Source organism: Trematomus bernacchii, unplaced genomic scaffold, assembly GCF_902827165.1.
Source record: "Trematomus bernacchii unplaced genomic scaffold, fTreBer1.1, whole genome shotgun sequence".
Taxonomy (NCBI): domain Eukaryota; kingdom Metazoa; phylum Chordata; class Actinopteri; order Perciformes; family Nototheniidae; genus Trematomus; species Trematomus bernacchii.
Genome location: NW_022987739.1, coordinates 13,303,267 through 13,314,573, shown reverse-complemented (window position 1 = coordinate 13,314,573; position 11,307 = coordinate 13,303,267). Strand labels below are relative to the sequence as shown.

General features: G+C 38.5%; 2 protein-coding genes across 2 annotated transcripts in view; one reads left to right on the top strand and one right to left on the bottom strand.

The window, feature by feature from the left end:
- The first annotated feature begins 1,635 nt into the window (after nt 1-1,635).
- On the top strand, nt 1,636-3,523 carry LOC117495686 (ubiquitin-60S ribosomal protein L40-like). Its single transcript, XM_034147124.1, is given in 7 exon segments — nt 1,636-1,644; nt 2,075-2,162; nt 2,165-2,185; nt 2,597-2,683; nt 2,841-2,943; nt 3,370-3,378; nt 3,380-3,523. Coding segments are annotated over 6 exon segments (381 nt in total). The 5' UTR covers nt 1,636-1,644; nt 2,075-2,083; the 3' UTR covers nt 3,462-3,523.
- A 1,746-nt stretch (nt 3,524-5,269) lies between these two features.
- The window catches only part of LOC117495685 (homer protein homolog 3-like), a 45,139-nt gene continuing 39,101 nt past the window's right edge, over nt 5,270-11,307 (bottom strand). The window contains 4 exon segments of the mRNA XM_034147123.1: nt 5,270-7,552; nt 7,554-7,589; nt 9,418-9,498; nt 10,383-10,493. Of these exon segments, the coding sequence (XP_034003014.1) occupies nt 7,193-7,552; nt 7,554-7,589; nt 9,418-9,498; nt 10,383-10,493 (588 nt within the window). The 3' untranslated portion in view covers nt 5,270-7,192.

Sequence of the window (11,307 nt, the reverse complement as noted above, 5' to 3'; positions counted from 1 at the left end):
TATTATCAACCTGAACATCTACTTTACCAGGAATTGTGTTCTCAGAACTGGTCTGTTTTTTTCTTTCTTTAAAACTGTTCATGTTTTATGAACCAACACCTTCACCAAGTAGCTTTACAGTGAACTGCATGTAAGATATAAAATTAATAGCATCTTTTCAGTAGCATTAATTATAAATATTTAAGTGGTTCAATACAAGTCACTACAGCATTTCAAAAACTGAACTGTGAATAAATGCAATTTAAAAAAAAATAACCACAGCACAAAATGTCATAAATTGTGTTTTTTCTTTGTTTCTCTGAGGATTATTTACAAACAGGCTTATTTACATAGCAATAACTCAGAAATGAAAAAGCTACATCGTCTAAACAGAAACAACCACTTAGCATAATGATAATATATGTTATGTACAATGTAACTGGCAAGGCTAGAGCAAGAAAGAACATAAAGTTTGCAAAAGGTTTAAATAACTTCAAGTATCTGTCTTCAGATTACGTGGAGGTTTTAGTCCGATGGGAAGCAGATTTTAAGCGACACCGAAGATAAACCAAAAATGTGGTGGAGCTTAAAACCGTTGTAGTGTTGCTGGGACAGAACAGGAGCTATAACCGTTGGAAAATACATCACAGACAATGCAACAACGTGGAGACAGAACAATCACTTCTGTGATAAATGCCCACTTATTAATAAACTTCTAACAACCATGGGAAAACCTCTCTTCTACATAAAGTGATACCAAGCATGGGAAACAAAAGACAGCATTTACCTGTTGCACCAGCTAGCCAAGCTTTCTTGTGTACCAGCTACTTGTGAAGCCTCGTGTATAAATGTTGTCTTTTTCACGAGATTGCTGCGATATATTCAAATCGGGTTGGTCCGGTGCAAGGTTTAAGCAAACAATTTATCTGCCAAACTTCTCCTTTCGAAAAGGATTGGAGATTAGCTCTTGAACAGAATTAGCCGGGGACCGAGGTCCGGAGACTCCACTGCACACGAAGCCATCCTCATCAAACTACTGCGTCAACCGGCTACGAGTCATGTCCAAACTACTCACAGACTGCACTGGGCGCTGACATTGGCGCCCGGTGCCATCATCTTGACGACGCTGATTGGCTGAAATTATATTTTCGCGGCATAGTTTACACGTTACAGATAGCAACAGTCAGCTGCTGGTGGCTGCTGCTGCACTGGTTGAAGGCTCCTCTTTAGCGCCCAGACGAGAGAAGGTGCATGGGCAAGGCCAGGCAGGAAACATGTGACTTATCAGTAACTTTAGACATCGTAACACCAATTTTATTAAACGAGATTTTATGTAGATTATACATTTTACTGATACCAATTATATAAGATTTACCTTGTTCATTAAAAATAAAAAAAAAACTATTATTTTTTTAAACATATTTTTTTTTTTTAATTTTAATTTTAATTATTATTTATTATTTTTTTTCAATATGGGAAGAGGTGGGGCGGCGCCCCTAGCGCCCCTATGGACCGGCCGCCACTGTCTGAATGTATTTTTTCTTAATTTAATTTAAAAGAATCGCTCGTAGGCTTTTATTCCCAAGGAAACCAGAAATAGGAAGTGACGTATTGCAGCCTGAGCCTTTTCCGCTCTCTTTTCGTTGAGGCTCAGCTAACGGCCGGGTGGGTACACATTTTGTCTAGTACATATTCATCGAATTGTATTGAACGTGGAGTTGTTGAATGCGATTAAAACAGTATGGGTTGTCCCATATCGACCGTTAATGTCTATAAAGTATTTCGGCCTCTGTTAGAAGTCAGAAAATAGAGAAAATAGTGACTGAGCGCCACGCTTGTGGTACGCATGTGGCGAGGCCCCGCACCGAGTTCACTCTGATGCTAACATTAGCTAACATATCGATAGCTGCTAACCAAAAGCCGAACAACTTGTCACATTTCTCATTAAGGTTGTAAAACGATGGAACGCTTACCATTTCGGTGTTAACGAAAGTGTATGTCTCTGTGTCGTGAACTTGAAAGATGCTCTCAGTTATTGTATGGTTAGCTGAGTGAGCGTCTCTAAACTGTAAGCTAACTTCAGTTTTTCTTTCAGCCTGCAAACATGCAGATCTTCGTGAAGACGTTGACGGGGAAGACCATCACCCTCGAGGTTGAGCCCAGCGATACTATCGAAAATGTTAAGGCAAGATCCAGGACAAGGAAGGTGAGGCATCACATTTGAGTCGTAACTTGAGGGTGGTCTGACAGCTTGTTGGCGATCAACTCACTTACAAAATATGGCTTAGACGTTTCTTAACTTTCGGTTTATTGTTTTCTATATGTGGAAGATCAATGCTCTGTATACTGTTACAATCTGCTTTGGATCAAGCCAGTAGACTTGGTATAATGGCAAATTAAATCCCTGCACCATTAGTCAAACTGTTAATTATTTAGTTCAAAGAACAATATTGTAATTTAAATACAGGAACAAGTGTGTTGTTGAGACATTAAAGTAAACCATTTTAGTACAGCTAACAGTATTTTAAACCATTTGGCACTTTGCCTCCAGTACTAAAATAAAATGGTTGATCATGGTAAATTATAAATTGGTTATTAAGTGTTATTGTGTTTTCAGGAATTCCCCCAGATCAGCAGCGTCTGATCTTCGCTGGCAAACAGCTTGAGGATGGACGTACTCTCTCTGACTACAACATTCAGAAAGGTAACTGCTGCATTGTGTAAATCCATGTTTTATTATTTTAAAAGTATAAACTGCAAAAGGATTGTTTGTGAAATGCTAAAGTGGAGAGGATTTTCTGTTGTGCTGTCTTTGGATGTGACAACTTGAGCTTGACATCAATTTGTTTGAACTACCCCAGAATCCACTCTGCATCTGGTTCTGCGTCTGCGTGGAGGCATCATCGAGCCTTCTCTCAGGATGCTGGCCCAGAAGTACAACTGCGACAAGATGATCTGCCGCAAGTAGGTTCTTAAAAAAAAATCACTAAGTATTTATTTTAATCAATCAGCGTTCAATGCTGCTGTTATTTACTGTGAAGTAATAGGGTTTGACTAAAACACTTTCAACTGCACCCAAAGCAGCGTGGTTTGGGTGCAGTTTTATTCAGTTTTAATTAAGTGATGAACTTCACAAATTAAAAAGGTGGATGAGTAATTTGATTGCAAGTTGTTATGGTTAATTGTAAATATTTGCTGAATTGGAAAATCCAGCAGTTTTGCCACTTTTTTCACACTTGGTCTTAAAACCAGATGCAGTTTTTCCATGTGGCGGCAAAGATATTCCTAAAGTTGCTAGCATAAATAAATATTGTGGTTTTAAGAACTGTATGATCAACTGTTGGTTCAGAAGATTTACTAATAGTTGACTCCTGAATGCTTGTTTTACAGGTGCTATGCCGTCTGCACCCCGTGCCGTCAACTGCCGCAAGAAGAAGTGTGGCCACACCAACAACCTTCGCCCCAAGAAGAAGCTGAAGTAGACATTTGAACTAAATCGGCTCTCTATGCCATTTTGTGTTAAAATAAATGTGAGAAAATGGTGCTGCTTGTCTGATTTGTATTTTTATGTGGTGGGGAGAAATTGTATATTTTTGGTTTAGTAAAAATCACGCGTGTAATACAGGATCATAATGCTGTTCAAGGTGATATAAACTGCATGGGAAAAGTAACCAGATTGACTTAGACAAATTCAATTGGTGCAATACCTTTTTTTACTTTTGCCAAATGTTTCCAAAGGAAAATTAAGGATGATTTGGCAGCATTTTGTCAAAGGTCTGTTTACCCTCTTATCTGGGTAATTCAGTAACCCTGCTGCTTGGAACTGGCTCAGGTCTAAACTAACAATGGGTGCACTCCAAAAATTGTCTGGCACAGTGCTGGTTAAGAGTGGTTTCAATCTGGCACTCACAATGGTGCATCTCGTTTCTGTCAGTCTAAAAGTAAGTGTCCAAATGCATTTCTAACAATGCAGGTTAGTTTGAACACTTCACAGTGCAAGTAAAGGACCTTTTTGTGATGGATTATAAAACGTTTTTTTTTTCCTTGCCCTCCCCTCCCAAAGACCACAGCAGTGACTTTGCATGACTGGGTTTTAATGTCAAACAGTTCTATACAAATATAAGGAACTCATCTCACATTTTCTAAATATTGTACCATACAAACACATGCTCTCCACAAGCTTAGTTATTCTTATAAAAAGATCTGAACGGACCAATTTTTCCTCTTGACCAACACTTCAACGAAATTTACTAAAGCAACGTGAGGTAATTTGGGTCTTACTGAAATGTCAAATGTAGACACAGCAATTATAAGTTCGATTTAAAACATCTGAGATGAAGTTGTGTTTTTTCCAGTTAAGTGGCTTTATCATGACAGAGGTGCATCTTTGGTACTGCATTTTCTTTTGAAGCTGTAGCTTTTGCTTTTTAAAGGCCTTTTTCCAGTGTCTACAGTAATAAAAGGAAGCCACCTCTGATATTAAAACATTCCGTTTACCTCTACACTTTTTTTTTATAATGTCCCTCATCTGCCCTCTTTGTGGTTCAGATTTCTGCATTTCCCAGAATGCATTATCCCCTTTCAATAAGGGGTTTTAACATTATGCAATCCAGGGCAGCCATATTGAAACATATGTACATCTGTAGGCAGATCCCTGAATAGTCTCAAATATTCTGTAGATTTCTTCTTAAACTTTTTTGAAATATAATATTACTGAAATTGCTGTCGCAGCCTGGAGCTCCCATTTCTGTGTACACTAGTAATATCATGTATGTACAGTGTTATTGTGCATTAGTGATACACTGGAATAAGGCCCTTATGAAGCAAAGTGTTGTGACAACCATTGATGACGCGTGCAGAGGAGGCGATGGCCTCTACAATTTCTCCATGCTTAATATAAGGCTGGTCACAATCTGTGGCGACAGCCATTAATACATCACGTTGTGAAAAAGCACTTCTGTTGTTGAAACTGAGGAGAAAAAAAGGCTTTACAGAGGTCTTATACCTGTAAACTATTATCAGTGCATCTAAGCTAAAAACATTATTGCTAATTAAAATAATTCTTACATGTAGCAGCTGATGTCAGAAACTCCAAGATGGTTTATCAACTTGTCAAATTGATAAAATAACATTAACTGCCAGTACTGATTTTAGGACAGTAAATGTGATATTTTTGTGCAATCTTGTAGGACAGGAAATCTAACTCAAACTATATATTAAACAGTGTCATTATAAATAAACCATCAGTTATGATACAACCCCTAAAAGCAAAAATTGGAGGTTACAGTAATAAAGGGTGGCTGGTGCATTAACTGGTAGTTTATTATATTACCATCACGTTGACATGTTAGGATTGTGGCAGTTACTGCATATTGAGCTGCACATTATTTGTACCTATATTACGTCACATGATGTATTCAATAACTCATCGGGGTTATCGATAGATACTGTGCATCAGAGGTTCACATACAAAGCTGACAGACAACTGAATTGAGTACCTATTTACTAAAACTACTGCATTTGTGCTTTTTATCTCGAGCACTGTCAGGTTGAAGCCAGCTAAGTTTTGTGCACACAAGCAGCTTCAGATTCCTCGGCAGCTACGGGGCTTCTTCAGATCTCATGCAGTGCTCTCTTTGTGATCTATGCTCTGCAGGTTATTTGTACTGTTATGGTATGTGTTAGTGTTGAGCAAAGAAGAACAGTACATAAAGTAAACCGGATGATATTGTGGACATTGACACATGTAAACAAAACAAACTTGGCACAAACATAATCAAGTGTAGCCCCAGGTTCAACTCAGCAGGGTGGGAAAGTAGTGTCTCTGTCCACAGCCACATGTCTGGACCTCTCCTTCAAATGCTGATCAACCCGGTAAAAGGGCCCTGTAGCAGCTTGAATTTAGCAGAAAATTGGGTGCTAGCAATCTCCAATTTCCCATTCTGACAGTGAGTAACCCATCAATGAATAATAGAATTAGTGGTGAGAAAAGAGCAGTCCTTATGAAACATGGAGAAAAAAAGTTGTACAATGGCAGGACACATTTGGGTAATGTTTTGAATCTATGAGTTTGTTTTGTTCTGGCTGGTGTGAAGCAAGTCCAGCCTGCTGATGGTCAACTGGAGCTGGAGTTATTCAGGTTTGTTTGCCTCGATGTGTGCTTATCCCTGACCTCACTCTTCCTGGGTACATCTCCACAGTGTTTAATGAAGGGTCCTCAACATGAACTGTACTCAAAGTTGTTATTGTGTAAAAAGTAGACATTCTATTACTTGCAGTGACTTTTGAGTTCTACAAAACCTTGTGAGAAAATACATATCTATAAATGTTTATCTACACAGGGATCACTTCAGATTGGGGCTGTTTAAAACTTCTGCCAAACTGAAGTGGAACAAAACATTTATGGACAGTTTTATTGTTGTTTCTATAAACCAGAGGTGCAGAATTATGATCAAATATTTATGATCATATAGGTATTAAAATGTAATTGCACATAAACCTTTATTTCTCAACCATCTCAAGTTTTAATATGTGTGATGTTTTGGGACTGCAGGTTTACTGTCCCTGCAGGAAGCGGCACCACTGCTGGCTTTTAATAAACACTGTCAGGAACTTATTTTTTGTTTTCTTTCCTAGTTTTTCTGCCACTTAATTCAGTAAAGGAATATACTCATACCAAGTGGATCACCCTCTCTGTATTAAATACAGATACAGTACATCACATCAAAACTGAATAACGGGTAAGAAATGTCTACTTTTGCAAAATAGCAAGCACAGAATTCATTTTGGTTTAATTCCTCAAGGTGCTTTAAGTATGTTTTGATATCAATAAATGATTACCTCAGTCCTTTGGGGCATCAGTACCATACCATAAACAATTCAGACCATTCAGGAGCCACTACTCAGCATTTCACATTGTAAACCGTCAGATACTGACAGAATACGCTGGACCTGCTATAGCATCATACAGAGGAGAGTGCTGCTGTTCTGGAGATAATTGAAGGGAAAGCTTTCAGAGTGTTCATTGATGGCAGATAGTGAAAAGAGTGTAAAAACCTGGTGTATAAATCCTATTATCCTCTTCAGGGGCTAAATGACATGCAGCTGCTAGGATCAAGAATATAGAGAAACAAGCTGTAGTAGCAAGTTGAACCACACTGTCAACTGTTTATGATAATCATACCGAGGCTCCAGTATTAATGTCACAATACTGTTATTCCGAACATAGCACCTTAAAGAGGATTCTGATACCTGCTGTTTCCCTGCACTGATCTTTATAAACACAGATCCATGGAGGTAAACACCAGTAAAGGTCTTCCATAGGCTTTGATGTTTGCTCTCCTGATAAACCAGTAAAACACAAATCAAAGCGCCATGGTTGGAACAGAGCTGACTGTGGAGATGCAACCCGACTGCAGCTGTGGCTATTGTCGATGAGTTTTGCCAGGCTCTGTCTCAAGTCGTTCAGGTCGCAGATTTTGACGTCCAGAACCTCGATGATGCGCTGGACCTCGACCTCCGCCTGGTTCTGCTCCTCCTGGCTGGACGCCAGCGTCTTCTCAGTACTCTGGACCCCGATCCTCCAGGTCGCTGTTGAGTCTCTCCAGATCCTGTACACACATGAACTGTTGTTAGTACAGTTGTATACATCTGCATGGAGATATGGATATAATTGTCTGCATGGGTTGGTGTTCAATTTGCATTCCTTCTTTGAATTCTTTGACCTGCAACCAGAAACTCTTAACAATGTATAATGAATTTGGTTTTTGGAATGTACATTACAGAGCTGTATTGTAAACCACCCTGGTCAATAATGTCTACAAATGTAAGCCTGGACTACCCTGATTCCTGCTGTTATATCTGCCAGCTCTGTACCTTAACAATATGCTGATAAATGTTTAAAGTGGGATGAGTGTTAAAAATGACATGTGCTATGGTCAATGCTTTTCTCCTACCTGTGTGGTTCCCCCTATTGAACTCTTGGGCACACTGATTATCAATACTCAAATTAGGTGTATACATATTTGTGCATGTTTATATCGGCTAGCTTAGTATAGCATGAGTACAATGTATCCTAGTGTAAGTCTACACCCCTTTAATCTTTATCGGAAGTAATTTGTGTATTCTGTGAACATGAACATTTTATATAGTACTGATGCATACATCATACATCATACAATGACTAAAACTGCCAATTCAAACTGGAGCAGAAAAAACTAGCAGCAGCAGCCGTCGTGGAACAGCTTCAGAGCAGGTACCAGTAAAGCACTGGTTTCTCAAAAATAGTCCAGCGTTACTTAAATGCATGTAACTCTCACTCCTTGTGTGGCTGCACACTGATATAAAGTTTCAGAGGATGTCATAGTATATCAACTGCTCTAAACTGTTTATATTGTACATTTAAATGTGCAATTTTGAGTAATAGGAGGTTATTCTGTATGCCAAATGCACCAATGAATAGATTATGGAAGTAACCCAAGGACAGCAAAGGTCATATATGAATATACATAATTCACAACTGACACCACTGCTCAAAATGATGGAGAACCTAATTAGGGCTATGCAATATGCATCAGGTATTATCCCCTGCGTTAGCATGGAGACTTGACACTATTAACTTCTCCTTGAAGTACGAGTTCTCCTATACTGATTCTCTGCTGCAGGTCTGCACTGTGCTGCCTTTGTTTCAGCCACAGTATCAGCACTATGTTCCACACTGTTTGGTTTTTAGAGCAATAGAAAACGACCTATTAGCATTCTTCACATTTTTTATGACATACTTTACAATGGTTTGTTGAATAATATACTATACAAGGAAGCTTCTAGTCTAGCATGCACACCCATATCAAACCATCTGAGCCATGTTAAAATAAATCTTATATGGTGAAGATAACAGAACCAGATACATCAGTAACATATAAAACACACCATGAACATTTCTGATATGAATATATAGTAGTACAATCATAAAACAGTTTTGTACTGGAATAAGGACTTGAATAGAAATTCTGTGAAGACTGACGTGTTGAACTCTTTGCAAATGAATCGCAAGCATCAGAAAGTAATGTCTCTGTTCACACGGAAGATGAAATGCTTTCATCTCCCTGTCAATGAAAGTGGATTTCCTACTTTTGACAATGTAGGTGAGAAATATAAATACAATGAACCAGTTCTATTTCTCATATTTTATGAGTCTGTTGTAGACTTTCTTTAAGAGTTAGAATGTCCTAAGACACATTTTTCCGTATTACTGAAAGACCCTCAGATATTAGTGTCGAAGAATGTTGGTTCCTATGGATCACTTCAGTGAATAATTTCTCTTTGGAGCCTCTTTACTGTCTGCTGACATGGGAGAAATGGCAATTAAGCAAATCGAATGCAACATGACGGTTTTGTATGTAAAAGAAAAACAACACTTAGCCTTTTTTTGTATCTCACCTCAAGTCTCTGTATGGTCTCTTCTTTTTCCTTCTCCAGCTCACCCACATCTGTTTTCTTGCTCTGTAGACTGTGAATTTCCTGAAAGCACAGTGATTTGAACTGTCACAAACACCACCTCACTTCCCACATATTCCCCTTCCACCCTTCCTGCTGCTAATATCATCGAATATTCATCTTGTGTTTTGCACCCAAAGACTTCATGTGGTTTAAAAAGGGCCATTTATGAGGTTGGTGATAAGGTTTGGGACACCTTGATGTTTCTGGGGAGGAGGGGGACTCAGCCCCTGGGGGAACATACCACCGTGAGCACGCATGAATAATCAAGCCACAATTAAACTTGTTTAGATGATTGACAGACATGGTTATGTAAATGAGGCTGGAGGACAGCAGCAAGGTGCTTTCAAGGAATATTTGACTTTATCGTTTGGTTTTATTTATGCAGAGAAAATGTGCCCAGAATGCATTTGATGGAAAATTGACATAAGGGACATAAAAAATCATATTAAAGCAAACTTGGAAAGAGCTAATAAAGTCTCTGGTATTTTTCCAAAGCTCTCTTAGTTTAGGCCAAACACTTAAAGTTACAAAAGAAGAGCATAAGTAAAATCCCCATAGAGCGTTCTCTTCTCAACATTTTGTTCAGTAATTATCTTTTGGTTATTGAATCGGAAATATCTTATTTGAAGTCTTAAGATGATTTAGTGAGTATACATACTTAAACTGGCACTTTATACTTTTCCAACTCTCTTTTCTTGATATATTTATTAATTAGCAAATGTTTTTTAAACCTTCATCAGATGGATATGGAGGCTCTATTCTCAAAAACTAAATACAAACACATATCCAGTGAATTATTGGCAGTATATTATTTGCTTCTCTAGGCTGGCTTTCCACACTGAGGTTTCTTTGAGGTTAGGAGATGGATTTGGACAGAGTGCAGTGCAGTGAACTTGTGTTCTTGCCTGATCTTTGGCGCTCAGCAGGGCCTCCAGCTCCTCCAGGGACTGACTCAGCTCCTCTCTCGCAGACTGACCGGCAGCAGGATGCCCCAGCTGGCCCTCAAGCTCCGACACCTGCAACACAGACAGACACACAATCAATACATACTTCTTAACTAAACTTATAAAGCGCGTTTCATTTTAGACATTATATAAGATAAGATTAAGATTTAACCGCCTTGCTAGTGGCTCTGTGAGGCTTTACTTCAATCTATCAAATCGTTATTAAGGCGTTAAATGTCAGCCATGTGGTGTTTGGTTGGTGGTCTTTGGGAGCGAGAGATGTCTGCACCAAATGTCAATGCAATCCATCCAAGAGCTGCTGAAGTACTTCAGTTTGGACTCTGTCTTCACATTTTGTAAGTACAAATGTAATGACATTTTTAATAACTCTGAGAGTAACATTTTGATCAGTTCATTTCAAGTGACTGTTTGTGCCACATTTAAGAACATTTCTTCATGGCATTGCTGAATCATCGCATTTATAAGAATGAAAAGGACAAATAGACCGACTAACCAACCAAAAACCTTATGCCTCGTGCCATGGCAGACGCAGCAGCCCACGTGGAGGCATAACAATGAATAGAATTGTAATAAAATGTGTCTCCTTTGTTAACAACATGGCTCTCATTTGGAGCCTTATTGATGAACATCAGCAGCAGACTAGACTTAAAGAAACTGAACATGTAACAATGCTAAGCCATTCTCCATCTTACACTCAAGCATAGAGGTCATTTAACATTGTATTGATTTTAAACTACTCCAGAAAAAAAAAAATCTTACATTTTTTATCTTAGTTGGATCAGACCAAGTTTCATGGGAATCTTTAAACAGATTTTGCGTAATTTGCTGACAAACAAGTATCTGGTTGGTAAACAAAAATCTATTT